Consider the following 27,992-nt stretch of genomic DNA (forward strand, 5'->3'; position numbering starts at 1 on the left):
CAACCCTCTGCACCAGAGAGACTCCAGAGAGGGCTGCCGGCGGCCCCTCAGCAGGGACCGGGGCGCAGCAGCTTGACGCGGGGCCCGAGGTCCCGCCCCGCCCCGGCCCTCGGGGAGGGTGCGGAGGGAGGAGCCGCGCGCATGTGCACAGCTGGCGCCCCCCGCCCCCAGCGCACAGCTGGGACGTGGGCCGCGCGGGCGGGCGCAGTCCGGAGCCCGCAGGGTCGCGCGGGGCCCTCCCGGTCCTCTTGCGTCCGAGCGTCGCGCGCCCAGGGCCATGGCCGTGCGCCCCGCGGGCCCCGCGCGTCGCTGCCTCCTGGCGCTCGTGCTCTGCTGCGGCTGGGGGGCGCTGGCCACGGTAGCCCCGAAGCCGGGCGCCGGCTGTCCGAGCCGCTGCCTGTGCTTCCGCACCACCGTGCGCTGCATGCATCTGCTGCTGGAGGCCGTGCCCGCCGTGGCGCCGCAGACTTCCATCCTGTGAGTGCGGCGGGGGCGCGAGGCCGGGGTTCGGGGGGCCCGGGCGGGGAACCAGAGGGCGTAGGCGGGGCTGTGGGTCTGGGGGCCGGGCAGTGGCCCTCGGGCCTTTGTCCGCCTTGGCCCGGGCGCGGAGGGCGGACCTGAGCGCGGAGCGCGCGGCCTCCGGAGCTTCCTTTGTTAGCAGCTTGGAATCCCCGGCTGGACGGGGAAGATGTTGGGAGAGCCCGGGAGAGTCCCGCTCTCCTCCCCCGCCGGGCCCCAACCCTGATTGTTCGCGCCCCCTCCGCGCCCAGTTCTCCCGGCTCCCGCCCCTCTCCGTCCCCACCCAACCCAAACGGGGTGTATCGCCCCCCTCCTCCCAGTCCCCTTCCCCTCCTCCTCTCCGTCACCTCCTCCGCGCCTCCCCCTCCCGGTTTCCCTCTTCTGTTGGCTTCCCTCCTCCGCGCCCCCTTCTCCCTTGTGCGGCCGCTCTCGGTCCCCTCCTGCCCAAGATTGGTGCACCCCCGCACCTCCCCCTCCTCCAGGACAGCAGTAGCCCAGGCCCCTCTTTGGGGGACGTTCCCTCGCGGACCCTTCAGAGACCCGTAGCGGCGCCCTTTTCCCCGCATCCGCTGGGCGCCGAGAGGCTACTGCCCGGTATCCCTGGCTCGAGGGGCGCGCGTTCCCTCGGACCTTTCCTGTGCGGCAGCGAGCGCTGCAGCCCGGGTGCGGGTCAGCGAGTTCCGGGGCAGCTCGGGTGTAGACGGAGGACTCGGAGCGCGTTTCCGCCCGGGCGCGCCTCTCGCGGGGGTGCCTCACTCGCCGCCACTTGGCGCTCAAGTGGGTACAAAGTGTCGCGCACTTGGCCTCTGCGCGGCGCAGACACCGGTACCGACCTCGCCCCTCCCCGGAATGCCCCCTCCCCGGAGGCCGACCCGGACCCTCGGCTGTAGCCCAGGCCTAGTGCGCCCCGAGTTGGCTGCGGGCCCAGAGGTTTCCGGATGCGTCCCTGATTAGAAACTCTCCAAATCTGTAAAGGCAGGCATGCGTTTTAGGCGCCGACTGTGTCCGCGTCCTACAGCTGCCCTTCTGGATGCCAAAAATAGTTTCCACTTTTCTTGGCTGAGCCCGACCCATTTTGGCACCGCCCGAGAGCCTGCAAAAGTTGTAAAATCCCGAGCGAACTATGAAGTGGGCTGACAGCGTTGGGACTCTGAACCGAGTACATGCAGACCCCCTCTCAGGGGCCCTGACTCTGCACGACTCTGCAGGACTCTGCACGCAGAGCTTCTTCGGGGTCTTTGGCCCGCGTCATTCTCAGCAATGCTGTTCTTTCCAGAGAGAACTCGGTTTTCCTTCCAGAGGGTCTGTGAGGCCAGACAAGGCGGATATCCAGCAGGGCATCACACTCTGACGCGCTCCCAGGCGGGCACAGCGAGGGTTTTCTGGGTATGGATAATATCTTTACTGAGTCAGTGTTAGAAAATTGGACCCTGAAGCCACTTTTCACATCTGGCCAGTACTGTGCTGTGCCGCCAGATCTTAATTGCTTTTTAAAAAGAACAGTATTTTAAAGAGCGAGGGTGGCAGAATAAAAACGGGGTCTTTGGCTTACTGCGCACGCGCACGGCGAAATTCTCCCTGGAAACTTAGTGTCTCTAAGATAGCCGAGGGTAGGCCTGGAAAGTGACATCACAGTGGACACTTGCAAGATTTCCAGAAAGCTTTCATGTGCATAAACTTTATATTTTCTTGGGTTTTGATAGTTTTGGAAATGTTTTGAAAGGCGCATGCGTAGTCTTGGGATTCTGGGAGGCAGGCTGGACAGATGCTCTGGTGACCAGGTCCCTTATGCAAGGAAGCGGACTCCTCAGATTATTGGTGAGATGAACACAGCCCATGGCCAGTGTGCAGGCTCAGGGCCAGGAGAGGGGGCCTGCCCCTGGAGACCCCGGGACCAGGGCTGGGCTGACTCCTGATGTGATAGGTTCCACTGGGGGCACATTCTGCAGGTCACTGGGCCCTGGACTGAGGTCGCAGGAGCAAGGTAGTGATGGTGAGGGCACAGGCTTTCGGAAACAGAGGGGACAGTCCAGATGGGAGCATGGGGGGGGGGATCAGGAGATGAAGAGGAAGGCCGGTCTGAGGTGCCCCGCTGCCCGTCCCTGGGGCCCAGTCCCGTAGGGTAGACTGGGAGCTTGGTAGGTGCGTCACATCATAAACTGCTCATGCAGAAATATTTAATTTTCCTTTGTGGCTTGTCTCCCAGCTCTCTGCTCTCATACAACACGATCATTTTTTTCTATTTTTTAAAAAAATATTTGGTGGAAATTGGGAACTTAAAAATATGAAGATAAAGGCAGAACCTGGCCCCCAAATTAGCTGGACCATGTGACCCTCCATCATCCCTTTGCTTTCAAGACCTCCCTGTCGCCCCCCCACCCCAAAAAAAGATGGACTCAGAGCCCCTGGATGTCTGACACTTCCCACGGCGTTCGGGGAGTGCGTTCAGGCAGGCAGGTCCTGGGTTGCTGAGATTCGCTCCTGGTCTGAGCTGTGGAAATCACTGGTCTGTGGCCACCCTGGGATTCCGGTTTGCTCTGAGCCCAGCTTATACCCGCTGGTAGTGTCGCTGGTGTTCTGGAAGGAACAGCAACGGCCCCCCTGGTCTGGAGCCCAGGGCCGCGGGTGCCCACTCTGGTCTGCGGCCCTGCCCCTCTCCCACCTCCGGGGCTCCTTCCCCACGAGCCGCACTTCTGCGGGAAGGCCTGCTTCAGTTTTCAATGTTCTGGTCTGTGCAGCACCACAGTAGAAGCTTGTCCCCACGATAATTAAAAAGCGAGGACAAAAACGGTGACGCTGCTGCCCTTCTTGCCCTGCTGTGGGGTTCTGGCCTCCGGCTGGTGGGCCCTCCGCCCTCCCCACCCTCCCCCAACCTCTTTCTTTCCCTGTAGCCTCCATTGTGAGGTCATGGGAATCTACTCCAAAACTGACATCCATCAGACAGCCCGGGCCATGCCAGACCACTGTCCATGTGACAGGAAGCCCTGGGGCGGGAGGCAGCCCGGGGACTTAGCCCAGCCCCAGAGTAGGCAGGGGGCTGCGGCAGCCTCAGCTTCCTCCCGCATGCAGCCCCACGCAGGGGCGCAGTGGTCCCAGGGAGCGCTGGGGAGCGCGGGCCTGCTGGCAGGGTGAGGACAGCAGCTGGGTGCAGGGCCCGCTGGCCCTGTGGCTCCGCGGGAAGCAGCTAGGAGTGCCCGCAACACTGGGTACCTGGGGGCCCCAGTGCTCCCGCCTCATGGGTGGGGACCCCAGCGTTCTGCAGGCCCCTAGCCGCCCTCTTTCGTCCCTCTCACGGCCTCCCTTAGTCCCGGGCCCCTGGAGATGAGTGTCCCCCCCCCCGAATCCCCCCCCTCCCTGGCAGCTCCCCAGACCTGGCTGTCTGGAGAATCTCCTTTCCCACCCACTTCCCTTTGCACAGGGATGGAGTCCCGCTCACAGGGGTTCAGCAGAAACGTGTCCGAGGACTGGGAAGTGGGGGCCGGCAGTGGAGGGCCCTCCCGCTTCTCTTCTCTCTGCACTTCCGCGCTGTCCCTTCGGCTCACAGGAAGCTCCTCACTCCTGACCCTGCCCTCCGGGACCGCCTCAGCTCCGGGGGAGGCTGGCCTGAGGATTGCAGGGTCAATGTGGGCCGTCTGGGCTCTGCAGGACCCTTGGGAGCAGTGTTTAAGTCGGAGCCTTTGGCTTACTTAAAACGAGTTCCTGATTTTCCTTTTAAGGTCCTGGTTAGGATGAAGTCAGAGTCTTTATTATCACAGCTCAAATGTGTTTGACAAGTACTGCAGGAAATCGTAAGGTGTCGGCAGTCTGTCTTCACCAGTGGGGATGGACCCACTCCTTGCCTCGGCTGACTGCTCGTCGGGTCCGTGCGCCCGGTGGCCGCTGGCCGTCACTTGCAGAGTGGCCGGTGTGCAGAGGTCAGAAGGCGAAACCCTTCCGAGTTCAGGACGAGCTCCGAGAGGGACCTTCCCTTGGAGAGCGTGAGTCTGGCATTTCCCATCCGGGAGTAGGTTCTGTGTGCGGTTCGGGTGTGTGGAGAGCTAGCTTCCTCCTCGTGTTTTCATCCAGTCAAGGCAGTAGCTGGAAAAGGACTGCTCGTCAGCCCCTGTGACTCGGACTCCAGAAGGCCGCTGGGCCCTGACCTCAGCTCGGCCGCAGGGCACGTGCTGCTCAGGCTTCACTGGGCTTCCTTCTCAGCCTGGTCCCGTGACTCGGTTTCTCCCCGGAGAGGTGCCTGGCAGCTGTGGGCTTCCCTTCGGAGGCCTGGGTGCAGCACGAGGGACTCGGTGTCCAGGCACAGGCTCTGGGAGCTGTTCTGGAGCCCAAAGGAGTCGGCTGTGCTTGGTGTACGGGCCAGAGGCGGCCGAGGGCCCACGGCCCGGAGGAGACACCGGTGATCCTGGCGAGTGAGTGTTGGGCAGACACAGGAGCTCTCTTCTGGACTGAGTGAGGGTTCAACATTACAAGTGTCAGCAGAAACAGGGAGAAAATTCCAGTCTGCAGAACTGATCTCCTCCATTTGAAAACCAGGTAGAAGTCTGGCTTGCGCTGGGCTGGTGCCCACTGGCCAGGTAAAGTTTCCTCCTTCTGAAGGGAGATGCTGGGCTCTCTCTTGTGCGTCCACAGCAGGAAGAAACTGGAATAGATGCCCGCGGGGTGGCCCAGCTCTGCCGTCAGAGCGTGGGGGTGTGAGGGGGTGCTGGCCCCCGGACTCCACGAGCCGGACCCCGCGTGCCGCGTGAGCCCCGTGTCAGCCCGAGTAAGGTCTCCTGAGGCTGCCGTCCAGCCCTGGTGCACTCAGCCCTTAATGGTGACACTTTCCAGACATGTCTGGGGTATGCAGGAAAATACCAGGGAATGCAGTTTACTTAAAAACACATTTTGTGGTGAATTCCATGTAAAAGCAAAGAAACTTCCCTGAATTTGAGGCTTCTGCAGCCGCCCGCTCGGTGCCCATGCCACGGCTCGCCCCGTGTGGCCGCCCCCCCCCCCCCCAGGAGCAGGTGGCTCTGTGTGCTCCGGTGTGCGGACTCCGAGTCCGTCCCCGGGCACGAGTGGGGCTTTACTGGTGCGAACGATAATCTCACCGACAGCTTGAAATCTTCCACATCGATCATTCCAATGGTTTATATTTTGCTTTGAAGTTAATTTTGAAAGATGGAAGTTGCAGTTTCTCCTTCCTGGCCCCTGGGCTTCTCTCCAGATGTCTCATGTCCACCATCAGCCTCATGGACAAAACCTGAGACATCGCCAGACATGATTACTCAGGTTCAATTAAAACAAAAAAATTACTGGTGTGCCGTAATCGTAAAGGGCGGGAAAGCCGAGGAAGAGCTTCCCCTGTCCCCTCTGGGGGCCCCTTTGCCTGGCTGGCGGACATCACTCGTCTCCTGATTTTTCCTTTACTCTGGAACCTGTTACTTCTCTTTCTCCACATTCTGGGGGGTACACAGCCTCACCCAAAGATCCCCAGTGAAGAAAGAATGGCCAGACCCCCTCCGTGTGTCCCAGGCACTCTGTCCTTCTGTAGGCTTTTCTTGGGCCCCTTTTTCCAGCGGCTTGTTCCAGACCTGGCTGCCCAGTGATCTTCAGCCCCTGAAGGTGGGGGTCAGGCCGTCCTGCCGCGCGCGGAAGCCCAGCCCTGGGCGGGAGCAGGCCTGCTCTGGAGCCTGGGAGCTCAGAGGTTCACCAGGATCGTCTGGGCTTTTGTTCTAGGGTCAGGTGTGAAGGGGAAGCTTAACCACTGATTAGGCCCTTTTTTGACCTTTGTCCGGGTGAATTTTCACTTAAGAAGAAAAGCCTGATTGAGACACGATTAACATTGTAAGAGCTGCACCTGTGCAAAGTGGTAAGTGGTGACCTGCTCCTTCCTGTGAGGCCGGCACCACAATCCGGACCCAGAAACTGCCTGCCCCCCCCAGCTCCCTGCCCCTCCCTGCCCAGCTCCCTGCCCCTCCCTGCCTCTCCCTGCCCCCTCCCTGCCCAGCTCCCTGCCCCTCCCTGCCCCCTCCCTGCCCTGTTGGCTGCATTGAGGTTCCTGGGTCTGCCTTCACGGGGTCCTGCTCTTTGTTCTCCTTCCTGGAATGTCTTTGTCTGGTTTGGGCGTATCAGGGGTCAGTCTTGCCTCCTGGGGTGGCTTCGGGAACATTCCTTGCTTCTCCATGTTGGGGGCAGTGTGGGTAGAACTGGTCTTAGTTCTGTCTTCAGTGTTTGCAGGGCTTCCTGGGGAAGCCTGGTCGGGCTTCGGGTTGTCTTCGCAGGAAGGTTTGAAAGGGCAACGTGGGTCCTCCCGTGAGCCTGGGCTGCTCGGGGCGGCGTGTTGTTCCTGAGTGAGCTTTGGTGGACTGCGGCTCCCACGGAGCTGGTCCACGTCACGCGAGTTCTTGGATCTGTCACCCCCTGACCCTCCCAGGAATCTCCACAGACACCGCTTCTCTTGCTCCTGGTGAGAGAATCGGCCTCTTCTATTTACTGACCAGTCTGCCGGGAGCTTTATCAGTTCCACTGATCTTTGCAAAACCTCACTTTTGGATTCATTGGTTTTTCTCTTCTGTTTTCTGTTTTATTAGTTTCTGCTGTGACCTTTGTTATTTCCGTTCTACTCTGGACCCCGCTTGTCCTGGTCTTGTGCCTGCGCGCATGCCCTGGTCGGCGCCCCGCTGAGCGCTCCGTGCTCCGCGCATTCCCTCCGGTCTTACGTCAGCCACACGGTCCTGCGAGTCCCCTGCCTCGGTCTCCCCAGAAGCACAGCACCGTCCCCGCTCCTAGGCAGAGACCGGGATGCTTGTGCGGTCTCAGGGATCCTGTCCTCTGTTGGCTGATCTGTGCTGTCCTCACAACGCTCGTTTGTGTATTTGGGGAGCTTTTGGTGGCTTCAGACGGGAGAGCAAGTCCAGCCCCTGTAATTCCATCTTGTTCGAAAGCGTGAGTCCCCATTCATTTTTGTTTCTAATTTTAAAAAGGAAACAACAAACTTTAAATTCTTCTGCAATAACATGTATTAAAAAGTAAAAATTAGAAGGAAATAACCACTGGGTTCACCTGCCCACGTCTAGATTTACGCTTAGGAACTGTTGGCCGCTGCTAGTTCCCTTTTGCCTTGGGGTGCTGTCGGTCTGGGGGCGTCGCCGCAGCTGCTGTAAGGAGCACTCCCCGTCTCCGTGGGCTGAAACAACCTGAGTGTTTACTGCACTCACAGACCGCTGTGCGGACGCTCCGGCTTGGGCAGCTGTCCTTGGGGGTTCTGCTCCGAGCCAGGGGGCGGCACACCATGGCTGTGGATAGCTGCCCATCCTGGGGTAGGCTGGTCTGTACCAGAAACTCCCACGCCCCGTCACTGACGTCGTAGCCAGGGCCCCCTCCAACCACACACGCAGGGCTGCGAGTTGGGACGCGCCAGGATACTTACATCTGACTCTTTAAGCAGGTGCTTGTTGTGACAGTGACTCACGGACCCAGGCTCTGGCCGTCCTATCGCTCTGCGGCCCTTACCTCCTGGCCCTCCACGCTGTCCCAGCAGCGGGGAGAGGGTGAGACAACCTGGGGAAGGCCTCGCGTGCTGGGTGCTGCCCCCTGTCCCAACCCAGGGAATGCCGCTTAGTGTGTGCCCGGGAAGGGCCAGTGCATTTTGGGCATTTTCTGAGTTTCTGCCTCCGCTGTGCTGTACTCGGTCGTCTGTCATGCCTGTGTTCCTCGTCAAGCCCCTCATCCTGTGCCCTCCGCCACGGGCGCTGCCGTGCACGCGCATCGAGCCGCTCCAAGCTCTCGCCCCTTCTGTCCCCGAGGTCTGCTGGCCACGGGGCTCTGTGCACCGTGACTCCAGGGCTTCCCCCCGGACCCCTGCTCGCTTCGCTCTGGGCTGCAGCACGTGCCACCGCGGGTACATGGGGGCTGTCAGCTTGCCCCCTCTTCTTCTGACAAAGAATTTTGTTATTTGGGGTTAATGGCAGTTTGTTTATCCCCCATCGAGAGTTGCCTGGTGTGATCGTCTTCGGTGGGTGGAGAACAGGCCAGTGATAGTGAGTCCGACGTCAGAGCCACATCTCCCGGGAGCCGGCTGTGAACTGCAGACTTCTCCCAACGGCGGCAGATTTGGGCTTGCGTCCGTCCCGTGTGCATACAGAGGTCGGGCGCCAAGGAGTGGGGGGCGGAAGGAGAAAACCCAAGAGGCATAGGACCTCAGGTTGGGTTGTGAGCTTCTGTGTTTCCGAGGTTCCTACTCTGGATCGAACCCGTGCTGCTCCTGCAGCCCGCGTGCCACGTCGCATGTCACCCGGGATTGTGCACGTGCCCCTGCCCGCAGGACCCGGCTCTTCCTGTTTACTTCGTGTAATTCTGGAGTTGTGCATGAATGTGTGAGATCTTTGGCCTCGTGCCGCACGGCCTTCGGTCTTCGGCGCCCTCAAGTGGTCGCTGTTCACCCCGGCCGGGCGCAGAGTCCCTTAGAAGCAGGGTGGGCCGCAGAGCCCTTCCCGCTTGCAGGAAGGTGGGCCACGTTTGCGCCACGAGCCAAAGCAGAGGAAGCTGTGAGACCTGCCTTCTTGCCCACTCACTGCACCGTCCAGTGTACGGTTCTTACAACATTTTGGAAGTTTTTATGCAAGTTGTACATGTTCAGAACAGAAAAATGTGAAAATACGCATGAACACAGCACAACAAATTACTCGTTTTCTTATCATTAGAGGAAACTTAACAGACGGGGCTTGCCGGTCAGACGCACACGTACCCACACATTCACGTGAGTTGGGTGTGCACGGAAGTATGTGTGTGTCTGTGTCTTTAGGACGTGTAGCCACGTCCGTCTCTGTGTTTGCCCTCTGTCCGTCTGCATTAGTCCATCCATGTCTTCTGTCCACCATTTATATACCTGTCTGTGTCATCCCTCTATCTTCATTCATCTTTCCATCCATCCATCCGTCCATCTGTCTGTTTTTCCATGTATCTACCCATCTATCTTTGTACCTTCTGTACCATCCATCATCCATCCGTCCTTCCATCCATCCATTTATCCATCTGTTATCTGTCCATCTATTTATGTAACCATTTATCAGTTAATCCATCCTATCCACCTATCTGTCCATACAGCTGTCTTTCTGTCTGTCTATCTATCCATCTATCCATCCATCCATCCAGCTGAGCATTGACCCCTTACCTGCCGCAGAGCTAACCCAGTCAGATCGAGGGGCGTCTAACGGAGAGAGTGCAGTGCTTTCGCCGTTGCCATGGCTGGTGCGAAGCGCGGTGCACGGGCACCTCTCTGATGCCTGCCCCGTGGAAATGCGGTGCGTGCACCCGTGTTGCCTTGCTCAGTAAGGACACGTTAGTCATTACGATTTGTCTACTCTCTTGAAGACTTTGATGTCAGTTTGGACTGACAGTCGCGTTGTCACCCCGAGAACCTGCCCTGGGCTGCCGCTCGACACCTGGGCTTCTGCTACCGGAGTCGGTATTTATGGTTGATCCTCGTTGGCAGTGGTGACGTTTGTGAAGTCACTGCAGACGCTGGATTAGTAAACACTGACCCGTTGGTCCAGGAGACGTACAGGGCCAGGTTCCTGGGAGCCCCTTGTCACACTTCCCTCAGCCGGTCAGTAGATGACCTTATTGTGTACGTGCTTCTGCTTGCAGACACTTGATGCAGACTTCCACTTGATTAAGCATGAGCTCGACGTGAGTAAAGCTCATCTCACACCCCCGTTTCCTCCTGAGACACGTGAGGGTGTCTCGAACTCAGGAGCACTAGACACCAGCACCGTGCTTGGGGGCAGTTCTAAGCTGCAAAGTCACCAAAAGAAAGCACACAATGCAGACAATTTAGCACTCGGTGGCCGGTGAGAAGGACGCTGTGTCCAGCCGGGGCAAGAAGAAGCAGGCAGAGGGCCACCTTGCTCCGCCACTGCGGGGAACGTGAGCAGTCGGGCAGCTCAGCCTCTCCACCGCCCCTGCGTGTCCTTGACTGACCACCAGAGCTCCGCGAGTATTGATTTTAGGGTCACAAATAGATGTTAGTGAGTGGGAAAATTCCGAATTTGGAATCTCCGAATCATGAGGATTGAGTGTGTTCTCCGGTGTTCTGGGTAGAGACGCCGACAACTGAGGGGCGAGGGAGGGGCCCCCCAGTGTAGATACCGCGGTCCCACTCACCACTGGGAGACCTTCTCAGTCTGGACCACGGTTTCTGGGAGGTGCTGGGAACAAGGAAGGTCCCTGCAGAACATGGAAAACCTGACTTGTGAGCGACTTAAAAGTCATGACATTTAGTTACTATTTAGAAATGTCCTAAGGACCCCACCGTGGGGGGCACTCCAGGTGAGGTGCTGGACATCAGAATGAACCAGGCTGCCGCCCGGTTTCCAGCATGCCGTGGTTGGAGGGCAGGGGGACGACTGCACGGAGACCAGGGTGTGCGACGCTGGGGGCTGGCCTTGGGGATGGCGGGTGAGGAAGGACGGGTCTTTACCGGAGGGCTGAGGGAAAGTAGGCCGAGTGGGACCCTGTGGCAGGCTCGGGGTGTGCCTCGCCCAGAGCTGAGATCCTGGTGCCATGCTTTCGGGGGTGAGCTCATTCACCCCGGGAAGCCTCGGTTTCCCCATCTGTAGGGGCATCCGAGCAATAAGGAAGGTATGCGTGTGGCTCTGTGAACACAGCTTGGCTCGCTGGATGCGTTTACTGTGGGGACTTGTTTTACCACAATTTGAGTGTGTTAAATTAACTGTGGGGCTGCGGCAGCGGAGCCCGGGGTCGGGAGCGCCCCTCTGCTAGGCCCGGGCAGGAGGGATCTGCGGTGCTGGGGATAGCCCCCATTCCTCCTGCTGGGCGCGGGCCGTGGGCTGTCAGGCCGCCACCGTTCTGTACGTGGTGCGTGTACTTCGAGGCTGACACTGCAGTTCAGACAGGAAATACCACTGAGCGTAATTTTCAGTGCATTTCAGAAATGCGGTTTTCTCTAGCAGACCAAACCCAAACCTTCAGAAAGCATGACATTGACCCCATGTGGACAGCACCCGCAAGGACCCGGGAAGCCCTCGGTCCCGCCCAGCCTTTGCGAGGTGCCCCTCTGGCACCTAACCAGCAGACGTCTCATGCTGGTTACTGGCTGAGGACGAAGGACAAGAACAGAATTCAGAGTTACTCTAAGAAATGGGAGTCCACATAGTCCGTGTTGCCGTTGCAAGGATGGAGCTCTTGGGTCACCGTTTTCTCCTTCTGTGGGGACATAAAGCTTCTCCAGCTCGTGGGCAGGCAGAGTGCGTCCCTCAGAAGTGTTGCGGAGAGAAGCCTGACTTTGCGGACACTGAGAGTGTGAGTCACCAGAGGACAAAGCTGCAGCTCGTCCGAAGTCCTCGTCCAGCTCATGCCTCACTTCCCTTCACAGCTTCCGCTGGGGAAGGAGAAGCTGGGTTAGGCTCATCGCTTCCTGGACTGGAACAGTGTTTCTGGGATTCTGCAACCAGCTGTGCAGCCCTTCAGCTTTCAAAAATAGCAGTCAAAGTGGATACAGTTAGTCATCATTGTTATTTACTCAGACATGTGGGATGTTTGTGTTGGCATGGCAACAGGTGTCTAAATATTAATCTTGAGCATTTGTTTTCTTGCGGATTTTTTGTTGTGTAATTTTCTTACATCAGTGTCTGTCACCCACCCCATTAATCCAGTCATCCATCCTTCTTCTGTCTTCACATTCATTCATCTACCCACCCACCCACCCACCAACCCATCCATCCATCCGCCTTCCTGTCCAGCCATCCATCCATCCATCCGTCTGTCCATCCATCCATCCATCCATCCATCCATCCATCCATCCACCTGTCCGTCCATCCATCCATCCTTCCGTCCATCCATCCGTCCATCTGCCCACCTGTCCGTCCGTCCATCCATCCATCCACCCACTCATCCATCCATCTGCCCACCTGTCCATCCGTCCATCCATCCATCCATCCGTCCATCCATCCATCCGTCCATCCATCCATCCATCCATCCATCCATCCATCTGCCCACCTGTCCGTCCATCCATCCATCCTTCCGTCCGTCCATCCGTCCATCTGCCCACCTGTCCGTCCATCCATCCATCCATCCATCCATCCACCCACTCATCCATCCGTCCATCCATCCATCCATCCATCCGTCCGTCCATCTGTCTATCCATCCATCCATCCATCCATCCATCCATCCATCCATCCGTCCATCCATCCGTCTGTCCATCCATCCATCCATCCATCCATCCATCCGTCCATCCATCCACCCACCTGTCCGTCCATCCATCCATCCTTCCGTCCATCCATCCGTCCATCTGCCCACCTGTCCATCCATCCATCCATCCACCCACCCACCCACCCATCTATCTGCCCACCTATCCATCCATCCATCTATCCATCCATCCATCCACCCACGCACCCATCCATCCACCCACCCACCCATCCATCCATCTGCCCACCTGTCCATCCATCCATCCATCCATCCATCCATCCATCCATCCATTCATCCACCCATTCATCCATCCACCCACCCATCCATCCGTCTGCCCACCTGTCCGTCCATCCATCCATCCATCCATCCACCCGCGCACTTGTCCATCCATCCATCCATCCATCCACCCATCCATACTCATCCATCTGTCGACCCACCCACATACTCATCTACCTCTCCATCCATCTGCCGTCCTGTTCATCCCTCCCTCCCTCCTTACTGGCATCCCCATAGTGTCAGGCATTGGTGCTGAGACATGCACACCCTGCTGCTGGGGGGCTCCCTGTATAGGGGACAGGCTGCACCTGCCGTGCCCTCCATGTGTGATGGCCGTGTACCTCCGTCCTGACACAGTCCAGTCCCTGTTCCTTCATTCCCTCTCATGGGTCAGGAGTGGGATTGGAAGCCTGTCTAGAGAGACACAGGAAAGGGAATGGTTGTGGAAAGAACATTCTGTAGACCCAAGCCTCTTTTCTCCTAAGCTCAGAATGCACCAGCTTTGAAATCCCTCTTCCTTGGGGTGCCTGGGTGGTCAAGTCTGTGATGTATCTGATTCTTGGTTTTGGTTCAGGTCGTGACCTCAGGGTTGTGGAATCGAGCCCCACATGGGGCTCTACACTCAGGGTGGAGTCTGCTTGAGCCTCTCTCTCTCTCTCCTTCTCTCTCCCCCTCTCTCCCACTCTCTCCCCCTCTCTAATAAATAAATAAACAAATAAATAAATAACAATAAATAAAAACAAAAGATTAAAATCCCAGTTCGTCGTCATTTTCTTGAGCCACAGAGAAGCCTTCTAATTCCTCGGAGCTTTCCCGGCGGTCCAAGTGTAGCAGGCTTCTCGACTCCTGAGGGATGACGTCCTGCAGAGAGCTATGTGAGTGGTTGGTCGTCAGCGCCTTCCAGGCTCCTACGCAGCGTCTGGAGGCCGGGGAGGGCCCAGCTCAGTGCACAGTGGGGGCTGCGTTTGGCTTCACGTGTTCTCACTGGGGAAGGACTCTGAAGATCAGGACAGAGGAAGAAGGTGGCCCCACCGCGGAGCTGCGGGCCAGGCAGGCTGAGCACGCAGAAGAACCTTGATCAGAAGGAACAGGTCCCCGTGGCAGACTTCCAAGAGGGGCTTCCTTGGCTAGGGTGTATTTTCCTTCTCTTTGGAAGGTGCCTGTTGGTGTCCCCTTCCCTCAGAAGCCTTTCCTGACAATTCACCCCAAACCCATCTGTTGTGAGCACCTTTTGTGGTTAATTATCCCATGTTCCTTTGTCCTGGGGTAGTTTTTTGATGGATGAAACTATCTTATTTAGCATTCTAAAATGTTTTCTTCTCCAGCAATTAATTGAGTTGCATTTCTTGTCTTCCTAAAACTTCGTTCTGTGTGTAGGAAGCCCTTTGGGTGAGATGTTGTCAGAGCCTCTTGGGTGGACCGTGAACTGTTTGCTGTCCGTATTTATTGATTCCATTTTATGACCCATTTCCTCAGTGTAGGTGATTAAAACACAGCCTGATGTGAGACTTAGAAAAGCAGCAAGCAAAAATGAATCTGCTTTGCTAGAGCCTGAAGTCGGCTGCTTCTTGGGCTTGGTTTGTGCTGACAGACTGACTCTCTGCTTACCAGTCGGCGAAGATTGGGTGAGTGCCCAGTGGGATAACATGATTTATCCATTTATTTTGCTGAACTCAGAGAGCAAGCTCTGTCTCTCCCTCTCTGCAGGAATGATCTCAATTAACCCGTTCAGCTGTTTAAATTATGATACTTGTTGCAGTAAGTAGACTACACCTCAGTGTGGCTGGGTGTCTCTGATGGTTAATTTTGTATATCAGCTTGGCTGGGCCACAGCACCCATATATTTGGTGAAACATTACTCTAGACTTTACTAAGTCAGTAGCCTTTGAACAAAGCAGATTATCCTCCACAGTGTGGGTGGGCCGCATCCAAGCAGTTGAAGGGCTTAGGAGAAAAGGTTGGGGTGCCCTGAGGAGAAAGGAATTCTGCCGGCAGAAAGCCTTGGGACTCAGACAGCACTTCTTTCCTGGGTCTCCAGCCTGCTGGCCCATCCTGCAGATTCTGGACTTGCCAGCCTTCCATACTGAATGTCTCCACGAGATAAATACCCCCTCCTGTATGTGTATGTACGCGGACACGCACGCGGACACACACACACACACACGCACGACCTGTTGGGTCTGTTTCTCCAGACAAGCCTGACCCATGCAGCGTCCTTGTTGTGTGTCCCATGACCCTGGTTGTCCCGGCCACAGCTGGGTGGATCTGGTGGGCACCTGACCAAGGACAGTCAGTCCATGTGCTGGCCAGTTGCTGATGGTCAGGCCTAGCCTTGACCCAGAACAGACGGCTCTCTGGGGAACTGGAACTAGAAAATATTAAGGGAATAAACAGCTAGCAGCGGGTGCCGGCACCAGCAGGCTGTGGCCGCAGAGGGTTCAGAGCAGCGGTAAAAGCCGTGCTGCAGGCACAGAGCCCTGAGGGCGCAGAGAGGTGACCTCCGCGCCCCAGAGAGGAGCAGGTATCCGCACGCCCCTCTGCTCCTGCACAGGACCGCGAGTCCTTAAGCGGGTTTTCATTACTTGAGCCCAAAGGAGTAGGAAAAACTTGAAAACTTTGTTTTAAAACATTTTCCCGAAACGGAAGGAGCCTCCCATTTTTTAGTTATGTATTATTATGTAAGCAAGACCATTCATTTAAGAAGACTTTTAAAGCCCATTAAGGACAACCAGAGAAATACTTGTAATCTTGCTGCCCGTGTGCTTGGGCATAGAAATTTGGCCATTTCCGCCTACACGTCTGTGTGTTTCTGGACTGTCGGGTTGCTCATTTTCTGCAAGATCTTCCGCTCACCCGTCCCCAGCCCCACGGCGTTGGTTGCATTTCTCTGCCCCTGCTTTCCCGTGTGCTGAGATCAGAGTGGTGACCGAAGATGTCTCGTTGGCGGCACGAGCTGGTCCCCATTCGGCTCTCTCCTGCTCACCCTCGAGGCGGTCATTTTCTGTGTGACAATCGTTGCCATGACCCGCTGAGCACCTGCCAGTAGCCCCGCTTTTCGGGGAAGGAGACCAGCCGTGGTTGTGGGGCTCAGGAGAGAGCCCCTCCGGTGGCAGGTCAGGGGAGAGCCAGGGTCCCAGCGGGCTGCCCGCACTCAGGACACCGTGCGCGGTGCTTCTCGGGGACACGTGCCTCGAGTGTGTGCATCGGGGTGGGAGCGTGGTCTCGCCTGGCCGGCCCGGCGCTCAGAACGCGTGCCAGGGACTCGTCTGAGGGTGCGGTCTGAAGAGGGAATCCTGACTGGGTGCAGAACCCGCCTGTACGGACCCCTTCTGTGGGGTTCCTGCCGCACGGCAGCCGTGGGGGCCGGAGTGCTGGGCCCTTCCTGCCCGGCGGCTCCTCGGCACCCTGTTGTTCCCACCTCCTCTGGGTCCCCTTTGCCCTTTGCACTCTGGTGGGCACCGTTCCCAGTGCTGGCAGGCGTCCACCCTGGTTAGGTACCATCTGGTGGCCCGCCTGCTCCCTCCCCTCCCCAGCCCCGCCTCTCACTTCCCGCAGGCTGGTCGGAATTACGGACAAAGGGACAGTGACTCAGAGCAAGCAGGCCCCGGGCCGCCCGTGAGCTTAGTGGGGAAGGTTAGTATAGGAGGTTAGTGGGATTTGTTGGTGGGACGTTAGTGGTACTTGGTTAGCGGGTGGGCTAACGTGGGCCAGTGGGGCGGGTGAGTAGAGAGCGTTGATGCGGTAGGCGCGTTCACAGATTATCCTGGAGGAGCAAGTTTGTCAGTGGGTTGGCGGCTTCTGTGGGTGGTAACAGCCGGCTAGTCCGCGTCGTGGGCGGTCTTGCAGGTGGGGGCCGCACAGCAGTGTGGGCGCCGGTTTGCAGGGCACAGACCAACCCTGTACGTCAGTGCAGTCGACCTCGGGTTCCAGGGACCCAGAGCAGCCGTCTCAGAGCTCGTTTCAAGCCAGGGTCCCCTCTGCGCCCCACACCGGGGCTGGAGGATGTGCTGGGGAGGCCGGCTACCGTGTCACGCCTGGGCTCTGTGTGGTGGCTGTGCTCACGTCCGCGGTGAGGCACCATCGGTTCTGACGTGTCCATGCCCCGGAGAGCACCGTCACAGTCACCACCGTCCCCCTGCCCCTGCCCCTTTGCATCCCCCCCTTGGCTCCGGCCCCACCCCAGGCTCTGAGAGTCACGGGCTGGTGTCTGTGGCTCAGGAGAGGGGGGCGGCTCGGGAGACCTGACTTATGTTCAGCTCATCGCGGTCTTTTCTCTCGTCTTTCTTCCTTTTATGGAGCAGTTGTGTGTCATTTTAGGTGTCTATGGTGAGGGTTTCTGTGTGCCCACGACGTCATTCTCATGCTGAGTTACACGAAACAGTCATGTGGTCTTGCACGCTCGGGAGATTTGCACACTCTGACCCACTCGGAGCGAGCAGAGAGCGTGTCCTGCTTCCTCTGTGTGCCTGCAGTGGAGACAGTCCTGGGTTTAGACGTGTCTGACCCGTGCAAAAATCAGGGATCAGAGATCCGGCCTCCTCAGTTTGCAATCACTGGTTTCCTGGATCAAGGAGGGTCTTACTTACCTTATTAGTCACTTGCATTTGAAGAGTCTCTGGAGTCACCTGGCTGGGGGGCCACGGCGCTGGGAGCGTCTGCCGTCTGCCCTCAAGACTGACTGAGAACATTGCCTCCCGGACGGCTGCTTTCCCGATACAAACAAGAGCAGCAGAACAGAAACTGAGCTGATCCACGTGTTTAAAGGTTTTTACCAAGTTTTGTTTTATTTGAAGGAAAGGACATGAGCTGTCTAAACAGTCGTTCACCACCCCGCTGTTTAATCGCACATTCTCCTTGGGTGGCCACTGGTTAGCCAGGCGCCGGCCCTGACCCCCGGTGTACAGGGGGGCTCCGCAGGGGGGCTCGTAGCGGGGTGCGTACGTCCTGGCGTGACCGCACTGTCAGACAGTCACGGATGCGGCACACGGGGAGGGGTGCGGCACACTGGAATTCTCTCAGGGCAGTTCGACAGGTGCTTACGGACGGGCGTGATGCAGACTGAACGATGGGCTGATTTTGATGTGTCACGTGCGGGAGAGCCTCCTGCCAGTTGCGGGAACGCGGTGAGCAAAGTCCGAGACCTTGGGGAGCGTGGGGTACGTTTGGGGACGTGGCTGACTGCAGCGTGTTGTGGGAGCAGGAGTGGCGGGACCCCGAGTGCCGAAGACCGGGGGCTCTGGGGGGGGAGGCCTGCTGGCCTGCAGGGTGGGAGAGGGGTGTCTTCCACAGGAAGTCCTCTGATTTCCGTGCTGGGCATCTGCGGTCGGTTCAGGCAGGAGCCCGTGAATGGACAGAAGCAGCCCCGCCCTTCAGCCCGTCAAGCCGCCGTTCTAGTCGGCTGGCTTTTTAGGAGAGAACTGTATTACTTGCAACAACATATTTTTTTTCAGTTTTATTTTTCATTTTATCCATATATACTTTAGTATGTATCTCTAAGATAAAAACACCTTCAAAAATAACCAAATAATGCATCTAAAAATTAACAGTGATTTCTTAATATCGTCCGATATCCTGCCAGCGTTTCCCTTTCCCAGCCGCCCTGTGTGTGCACATCTGTGTGCATATGTGTGTACGTCTGTGTGCATGCTTTGCACACGTGTGTGCACACATGTGCGTGTGTGCGGCCTGTAGACAGTCGGTTCGTTGCGGTCGGGATCCAGAGACCGTCTCCATGCACGTGGCATTTGGTCGGCTTGTTGCCTGAGCTTTCCAATCCGCTGTCCGTGCGCATCTCCCTTCATTTCTTGCACAGCTAATGGATCGTGTGTCCTGCCGGTTTCCGTGCCCTAGACTGTGGTGATGTGTTCTGTGCACAATGTGAGTCTAACCCTGTCGTCCCACAGCTGCTCTCCGGGGCGCGAGAATCCGTCTTTACTTCTCCGGCAAGTGGACTTGTCGGTGGCGCGTCGCGACCGGTCACACATGACTTGTGGCTGCTCTTCTTCCCTTGTAATGTTTGGACGGGTGGATCTCTGGTTTCCTGCAACGTCAGCCGCACTCAGTCCCCGAGATTCCCCCTCAGCAAACGCTCTGCCGCCTGATTCCGATTCTGGGACTGCTGCGTAGGACGTGCTGTGAGTGAGGGCTCCCCGCACCCACAGTTCGGCGGTCCGATGCATCGGGGAAACGGGGTGCCTGCGTGGTGGTTCCTCCCAGCGGGGGCTTAGAACCTCAGGGGCGGCGTGCCGAGGCCGTGTGTGTGTGCGCGTATAGGCTCCACTGTTCCTGGTGGCGTGGTTACTAGTCGGGAAAAGCTGCTGAGCCCCGTCCGATGTGATTGCCCCGGGCTGAAAGCATTTGCTCTGGTCCACAGGCGCCCGAGCAGAGAACAAAGCGGCCTTGAACCGCGGCAGACACGCTGGAATCTGCGCCCGTCAGACTTTCCACAGCCCGTGGGGGATTAGCGGTTGTGGATGGAGGGCGCGGATTCCCGGCGCGTACCCGCTTATGTCCCACACTCGCCCCAACTGTGGGGACGCGTGGAGCCATGTCCATGTGGCCACGCTTTCTGGACGTGAGACCGGACTGGCTTTAGCATTTGTACTAAGATCACGTCGGTCTTTCCCTTGAAGCAGGCGTCTTAACCACGTTAAAGTCGGGAAACGGTGAGCACTAGTCTGACCCTTTTCAGATCGCGCCCCGGGAGGGGCCGGCAGGAGTGCAGCCAGGGAGGGAAAGAGTCTCAGGGCCCTGTGGGCCAGTCAGCTCGCCTCTCTGCCCTTCTGCCGCGCGTAACCTAGAGGAGCGCCGTGTGGGGTGGGCTGGAGGTGGCCTGTCTCTTTCAACGGTGGCCCCTCAGAGCGCGCCGTAGGCCCCCCGCTCATTCCGGCGGGTGACCCAGGCCCCCCTCTGACCTCTCCTACCAGTCGGTTTCCTGCTCTGCTCACCTCATTTCCTGCTGTCCTCACAGGATGGGCAGGGAACATCATCGCTTTCTTCTGCAGAGGAGACCCGGGATCAGAGAGGTCAAGACACGTGTTCAGGAGTGCACAGCCAGTAAAATGTGGAGGAGGGATTTGAACTCAGGCCTCTGGTGTTTCCTGTGGGCAGCCGTCAGCCTCCCTGCTGCCAAACTAGAAAATGGCACACCTACCCAGGGCAGTGGCCTGGAGAAAACATGCGTGTGTGTGTGTGTGTACGTGTGTGCACACACACACATGCACACACTATTTGTTTCTCACGGACCAGTCCCAGGATGCAGGTGGAATCTGCTCGCAGGGAGACCGGCCCTTTGAGGGCCCGTGCTGTCCGCTGTGGGGCCCCCGGGTCAGAAGCCGGCGCCCAGGCGTCTGTCCCCGCAGGGTCCCAGTGCCCTGGCTGGTGCGTCGTCCATTTCCCGTTGTTTTCACCGCAGCCCGCTTGGCTTCCCCAGGCCAGAGCGGGAGCCAGGCCCAGCCCGAGAGCTGGTGGACCCCTCGTCGAGCCCCGTGATGTCGCAGAAGTCACCCCACCACGCGGCACCGAGCCGCTCTTCCCGAGAGGAGACACTCACTTATCCGCACCCGCGTCCTGTTTTCAAAACAGGAAGATCGCACATACGAGTTCTCAGGAAAAGCAGGAGCTCCCGCCTCCGTGGCCCGGGATTGTGTTGGCATGATCCTGCTGGGATCGTGCCCCATTTATTTGCTGTTTTCTTGGCTGTTTCTAATTAGAGCGATGTCCGCCCGCTCTGTTTTCCCTGACACACTTCGTTGGAGAGAATGGATTTCATGCTCGCCCATGCAGGTTTCTGTGCCTCCTTGTTTGCTTAGAAGAGGCGAGTGGGGCCTCTTTCCCTCTAATTACACGGCTGTCCTCCGTTTAACCCCTGCGTGCTGGGCTTTCTGGGAAGGAACAAAACAGCCTTGGGAAAAGCCCGTGGTACACAACTCTGGTTTCGTTTGTTTTTTTTTTTCTTTTTTGGTCTGGAAAGTAGGAAAAATACTGATTTCATTTTTTAACCACTGATGGAAGAAGTTTGGGGTTTTTTTCCCAGAGGAAACACAGGCATGAACTAGTAGATTTACTTTGTTCATTTGGGGCAGAGGGAAGGCTTCTCACGAATCGGTTGCCTTTGCGTGCGGCCTGGAAAACACACCTCCTGAAACATAAAGCCCGGGCATAAGTCAGTAGGATGTGGCGGGAAGGACACGGGGCGCCCGACGGGCCTCCCTGCACCCAGGGCCAGACCCGGGCCGAGGGGCGGCAGAGGCCCTTGCCTGCTTTCATCTGGATCGCGAGCTCTTCCATTTTACAGTTCTGAATGGTCGAGAGTAGTATTTCCTGAAGCCACAGTTGGGTTGCAGACCCCGGTGCGGGGCTGGGACTTCTTGGAGACGTGCCCAGCGCCTCCTCGCCATCCGGGGCGGCGTAGCTGCCGTGGCAGAACCCAGAAACTTCCACGGGCACCGAGCGGGTGTGAAGCCCACCGGCTTCCTGCTGGCCTCCTGGGGAGCCAGGCTGGCTGTGCCCTCCGGGAGGGCACGACCCTCAGGAGGGGCTGACGGTCTGGGCGGTGCCGCTCACGGGTCCCCACTCCGCTTGGAGGGGACACGCCTTCTCTCAGACACACAGGAGCTGCCAGCACTGCTGGTGGGTCCCCGAGGGCCTTGCGGTGGGCGGTCTTGCAGGGGCCTTCGCCGGGGCTCCTGGGCTGTCTGGATGGCCAGCGAGGTGACAGGCAGGTCCCCAGTACATGCGGAATGGGGGGCCGCACACGGCTGTCGGAGGCAAACATTCACACCATCCTCGATGCCGACCCTGGGGCCGGGGAAGTTATAACTGGTGCTGCAGACGCTCCTGGGAACGTTTCTGCCTGGGGTTGTTTACAAAGCCACCGACTGCAGAATTGCCGTCAACCCCTTTGCTCTCCTGCTGGACATGCTTGCCAATGGCCCACGCTCAGGTCTGCCTTCTGCGTGCCTCCGAAGTACCCCCCACTTCCTTCTCTTTTTAAGCCACAGGAAAGCGTGGGGTCTTGGGCCAGGACAGCGGCCTGCCTGCTCCACAGTGTTTTGACCCGGAGATGTCCCCGCACGTGGCGGACGTCTGGAAGCAGCAGCGTCGGCCGGCCGTCCTTCAGGACCGGGCTCAGGCCCCCAGCGTGTCCCCCACGGTATCGCTCACCTGGAAGGAAAAGTCAGGAGTCTTTCTGGCCACACGCCTTCCTTCCAGTCCCATTCTCGTTTGGGTTTGGTTCTGCCTGTTTTCCCGTGGGCAGCAGGCGTGCGTAGCTGGGGTCGCTCTGCCTCGGGCTGCATGTGATGACCCCCGTTAGGAGGCAGGGCACCGGCCTTGCATTCCTCCCTTCTCCCCTGCTGCCCGTCCCCCCGAGTCCCCTGCGTGGTCTAATGAGTCACATTCTGAGTCAGTCTGGACAGACGTGTCTTCGTGCTTTATCTGTAGCTTGCCTGTAACGATTTAAACCCAGAAGAACAAGGTTTACGGGGTTGGGGTTATTTATCACGCATTACAGATCTAAGCGATAGTGTCCCCTTTTCTGTGAAGGGAATGATGTCACCAAACCCCGGAGAACTCTAAGTATCATTGCTGCCTTCATGCCTTTACCAGTAAAGGAACTCCTCCCAATGTCTACAACCAAAATAGAAATTTCTATGTCTTTTTTTCCTTTGACTGGGTCAATACCTTGAATGATTAAGGAGAGTCAGTTTTCTTTTAAGGTTTTCTCTCCCATGCTTTGAACTATGCTCACTTGTTTCCGTTTTGAAGTGTATATTGGAGAAAAGCATTTTTGCCTTCCTCTCGGTTTTTTAGGATAAACACTCCTGTGTATTTTTACCAACCCGACTTGTAAGGCATTGATCAGAAGGCTACAAAATGATTGGCCTGATTGGGCATCCCGCCTTCTGGGGGCGTCCCTGGAGGTGGTGGAGCAGTCCCCCGGGCCGGCTGTGCCCGGGCCGCCCCCTTCCGCAAGCCCTGGGCTTGGGGAGACCGCGACAAGCCGAAGTCGATGTCCCTGAGTAAGGGAGCTGAGGTCTCGTCAGAGCCCGGTTCCCAGCCTCTCTGTGAGTGGGGGCGCTCGTGGGGGCCGCTGGAGCAGGTGGGAAGGTTGCTCAGCCTGGAGCCTCCTGCACTCCGTCCGCACCTGTGAGCCCGGCACCGAAATTCAGAGGGGGGGCCTGGGATGAGCAGAGCCTGCCGGGTGTAGCCCAGCCCTGTGAGCCTGGTCTGTGTGAATGGCCTTCGTTGGGGATGAGGGGCTGCGGAGCGCACACCGCGGTCCGTGGGGCACAGAGCACGTGGGCCTTCGGGGCTGCCTGGCTTTGGCGCCTGTCAGATTACCCACTTCTCCGGGTTCATGGGAGAGGTGAGTCAGGTCGTGGGAGCATGGGGCCTCCGTGTCTGCCTCTCCCGGTGGCTCTGGGACTGCCCACCCAGCCGAGGTGGGGCGCTCGCTCTTGTTCCGTGCCTCCTGGCGCCTGTGCCCCAAGAGCGGCCCCCATGTCCCCGGTTCCCGGGGGTGTCACCCGCAGAGGGTGCTCAGCGTGCCATCCAGGACGGGCGCCGGCACGCAGGCCTCCTGGTCGCTGGTCAGCAGCCGGGCTGAAGGTGCCTGCCCGGTAACTGGACCCATAAGAACATTATTTACTGCGTTTCACAAAACCGTCCGTCCACGGTGGAGAGGGGAGGAGAGGCCCGTCCAGCGGGCTGGTCCTTACCAAGGGCGGCGGGAGCAGCGCCGGCCTCGTCTCTGGCCCTGGCCTCCCGAGTGGGTGCTCACCTGCTGCGTGGCTGGCCGCGGTGAGGAGGGTTGGAACCCGCTTAGCCGGGCCTGTGGGGCTCTGACGCCCCGTCAGTTACCAACAACAGTGTGGCCCCGGGCTGTGTCCTGGGCTCTCGCGGGCAGACGGGCGTCCGGCCACGCTGGCGTTCCGGAAGGACGGACGTGCGCTCGTACCGCCTGTGCTGTCATGTCCTTGGGCTCTCCACGTGCAGACGCGTCATGTCCAGGACCCGGTGGCCGCCGAGGCGCAGCCGGGCTTGTCGGGAGCAGGCTCCCTGATTGTCCCTCGTGCAGACACGCTTACTCGTGCGCATTTCATCACCCTGCGCTGGTTTTCCCGTTGTGGACCCGGCATTTTTTTTTTTTTTAAATTTAGTAAAAACTTAGATAAAGAAGGGAGCGCATGTGACAACACGGGCCTCACGGGCTTAGCGAATCCTTGAATGCAAATCCGGGTCAGAAAGACCTCTGGAGGCAGGAAGGATGAGCCAAGATAAACAGGATGAAATTTGTGTCGCTGCTGGCTTTGACTCGTGCTGCAGAGTCCTGCCGGTGGCTCCCGGTGAGGGACCCGGGACAGCCACACGGAATCCATCACGGAGCCTCCTTTCCGGATGTTTACTCACAGTTACGTGAGGATCTGAGTGTGATTTTGCCTCTGTCTTGTATCAGCAAAAGCCTCATTTCTCCCAGCTGTTTGGCTACGGAATTTTCTGGGCTAGGGAATCTCGTGCTAGATTAGATCTTGTCTTGCGTGGTTGTGAGGATGCTTGGAGCCAGGCCTGCCTCCTGCCTCCTGCCTCTGCTCCTTAGTCTTGTTCTTTCTCTCCCTTGTCCCCCCTTCTCCCTCAGTCCTAAGCTCCTTTATCGCTTGTGTTTTGTGTACTTTTGTGCTGCCTCTAATTACTTGTGAAAGAAGATACAGGTGGTAACAAGTAAAAATGATTCATCATGTGTATGAACGTTCGTGGTTTCTAGTCATGACTCCTGTTTTTTCAGATCCATTCAGTAAATGTTGAATTACATTAAATGTTTTTTAAGGTTTTACATATTTATTTGAGAATGAGAGAGAGAATGGGGGAGGGGAAGAGAGGGAGGGAGAGAGAGAGAATCCCAAATAGACTTGGCACAGTGTGGAGCCCGACACGGGGCTCGGTCTCAGGACCCCAAGGTCACGAACTGAGCCAAAACCAAGGCTTGCACGCTCCACTCACTGTGCCACGAAGGTGCCCTTGAGTCCTATGTAAAAGGTGAGGTGCGTGTGTCTAGGTTTTAGGGGAGACATGGAGGAAGAGCCCCTCAGGGAAGCACAGGCCAGGAATCCCCGCACAGTTGCTCCGTTCTGTTCTCAGTGGGGGCAGAGTTCGTGCCCAGGGTGACGCCGAGCTCTGGTTGTCTGTCCTGGTCAGAGACAGACGACCTTACTGCTTCCACTCGGCAAGTTTGCGTGGGTCCCTGAGTCGCTTGAGTCCCTCGGGGGTGACATGGGGACCCTGCTCCATGGAGGACAGGTGCGCTGAGCCTGGAAGTGGCCTTCAGGGTGCGTGGCAGGCCGGCTGCCCTTCGACTGGACAGGACATTGCCTCTTCCTACAAGGCTGCTGGCCGCACGCTCCGTCCCCAGGAGCGGCCCAGGCAGAGGGGCCCGGGCCCTGTGTTCTCAGCATGGCCTGCGGAAACAGGTGGGCTTGGGGCGGAAGGCTCGCCGCGCTGGTCAGGCTGTTGCTGGTGGGCGGTGGGTCATGGGAGCGTGTTTGAACCTTAGAGGTGTGATGGGTGCGCCCTGCCTGCCTCGTCGGCTGAGGAAGGGCGTGCAGAGCATAGGCTGCAGTCCGGCCTCTGGCTCAGGTGTCTGTCTCCCGTGGTCCGGCCTCCCCCCAGGACCTCCGACCGCCCCGGAGTCCCGCTGAACTGTAGGCTCCTTGCTGCCGTTGCCCACAGTGCCAGCTGCTTGCCGTCCTGTCCTGTGTGCTGACCCCCACCCTGTCTGCGCAGGGGCAGACCTCCATCTCCCTGTACTTGCTTTCTACTCAAAACCACCCTCCATCTCCGCTCAGGAGAAGTCAGAGCCCCAGCCCCGCCTCCCTGACCCCAGCCAGAGGCAGGACGGGGTCGTGCTGTGATTGCAGGCAGTGCCTAGTTCTCTGCGGGGTCCCATGCTGGCTGTGACGTCAGCAAGTCTTTGTAGAGGTGACCAGCCTATAGCAGGCGTGCAGCATGTGTCAGCTGTTACCACGTGTGACTGTCCTCTCCCCCAGCGGTGCTGCTTACAGGAATCTGTTCCAGAAATACCTTCGCAAAAACCCAAAATGATACCTGCAGAAAGCTGGTCATTGTGTGCTGTTTATAACTGCACAGACTGGAGGGAAGTCCGTGACCCCTTGGGGAGCCCAGCAGTGAGCACACGCGGGGCCCCTGGGTAGCTGGAGAAGAGGGAGCTCAGAACTTACTCAGGGAAGGAAAGCAAATGAGAAGAACAGGTGCGTGGCCGGTGACTGTTCCTGTGGGAAAGGAAGGGGCCAGACAAAGCTGCAGTGAGGGGGGCCGGGGTGAGGGGGGAGGGGTCTGCAGTGAGTGGGGAGGGGCCCCAGTGAGTGGGGAAGGCCCGCAGCAAGTGGGCTGAGGGAAGGCGGTCGGTCGGGGCACCCTCCTCAAAGACAGCTGGTGACAGGTGCATGTGCCTGTCGGGAGGGCGGGGTCCCTGCATGTGGGACTGCTTGTCTGCAGGCCTGGTCCCCCCCCCCCCCCCGCCCTGTTTGCTGCCTGTCGAGATTTTAAATCCATTTCGGCACATTTCTTGTCAAGAATTTCATTAACGAAGTGCCTTTTGGATTTCTCCTTTGTAGTTGTGCAGCATAGACGTCTCTGAACAGATGGTCTCAGCTTTGCCCACATGGTCACTGCTGTTGACACAGAGCACCCGGAACAGTGCTGTTTGGCCTGGTGTTGGCGGCCAGGTCCAGCTTCCTGAGCCAACGTGGTGCCCTCGCAGGACGGGACAGCTTGTGCAAGGGTTTCTGGAGGACGAGGGCAGCACATGGGCCCGGCCACGGGAAGGGGTCTTGCTCTTGGGCAGGGGTGCTGTTGTGCTGGGAGCAGGGGGCCGTGTTAGGTCCCAGAGTGACGTCAGGTTGTCAGACGGAGCCAGGCCTCTCGCGGGCCTGCCGAGCGTCGTGTGGGGGGTAAGGACGAGTGACCGGTGGGAAACACTGACGGGAAACGGCCTGGCAGTGCATCAGAGGCAGGAAGTGAAGGAGACACGGGGTAAGCTGCTGACTCACCTGTCCAGGTGGCCCATGTGCCAGTGAGCCTGGTGGAATTTGAGAAGAAAGTGAGATTTGTGGGGGAAGAGAATGTGCTTCTCTGAGGGCCGTGCTGTCCGAGATGCCTGGGGGCTTCCCGTGGGAGGCCCGTCGTTCCTGTGCCCGGCAAGGCCAGACTACGGCCCTCCAGAGCCTCTTCTCACCCAGTTGTGTACAGAGTGGAGTGTGAGCTGCTCTTACATTTTTAAGGTAAAATGCCGGATTTCAGAAAGCAGCAGCTCTGTTGGGTTGATAGGGTCAGTGTCGCCCAGAATGTGCACAGAGTTTGGTCTGTCCGGTTGTGGGTCCCGCTGCCCTCACTCTGGACAGAGCAGGAAGCAGTGGGTGGGTCCCAGGGTCCCTTGGACCAGCTGGGCCCGCTCCCTAGGGCACGCTGCCCGTCTTGGGGCAGAACCCAGCGCTCGTAGTTCTGAGTAGGTAGGGGTATGTGTAGCGGAGACAATGCCGACAGTCCAGAGACACGCGGTTTGACTGAGAGTTTTCAACTTTATGGTGGGGGAAGACCTGGGATTTGGATTTTGATCTTTTCCGGAGCTAGTGGGATCCACAGCTGATACGCGGCACCCACGCAGCCCCCATGTGCCCCAGTACCGTGCTCTGTAATCGCATGAGCCGTTCAACACGTTGTGAGGGGGCTTTGCAGGCGTCTGAGCCCGCGAAGGTGGGCCTGGCTAAGCCACAACGTCCGGAGGTCAGGCGTATCCCGCGCGTTCAACAGGGTGTTTGCAATTTACACTGGTTGACAGGACGTCACCTCGTTGCCCGTCAAGCAACGTCCTGAATGACACATTCGCGCGTGAGATAAGAACTTTGTTCCAAGGTCCACATGAGACTCTAGCCGTGCCGTCCACGGGCATCTGCGAGGTTAGATTCCAGTTTAAGAATCGAGATATTCCTTCTAAGACG

The 27,992-nt window shown here is 58.2% G+C and overlaps 1 protein-coding gene across 10 annotated transcripts in view; it reads left to right on the forward strand.

The window, feature by feature from the left end:
- The first annotated feature begins 170 nt into the window (after positions 1-170).
- The window catches only part of PXDN (peroxidasin), a 70,512-nt gene continuing 42,690 nt past the window's right edge, over positions 171-27,992 (forward strand). For 3 of the 10 annotated variants that reach the window (XM_044390016.3, XM_048222555.2, XM_026518004.4), the window contains exon 1: positions 171-477. In XM_044390016.3, coding sequence (XP_044245951.3) covers positions 278-477 — 200 coding nt within the window. In that variant the 5' untranslated portion in view covers positions 171-277. Of the gene's footprint in view, positions 478-855; positions 4,497-4,516; positions 5,088-16,281; positions 16,612-17,808; positions 18,102-27,992 lie in introns of those variants that run through there. The other 7 variants (XM_026517987.4, XM_044390023.3, XM_048222554.2 and 4 more) reach the window with 6 other exon arrangements.

Source organism: Ursus arctos, unplaced genomic scaffold (genome assembly GCF_023065955.2).
Source record: "Ursus arctos isolate Adak ecotype North America unplaced genomic scaffold, UrsArc2.0 scaffold_8, whole genome shotgun sequence".
Classification (NCBI taxonomy): Eukaryota; Metazoa; Chordata; class Mammalia; order Carnivora; family Ursidae; genus Ursus; species Ursus arctos.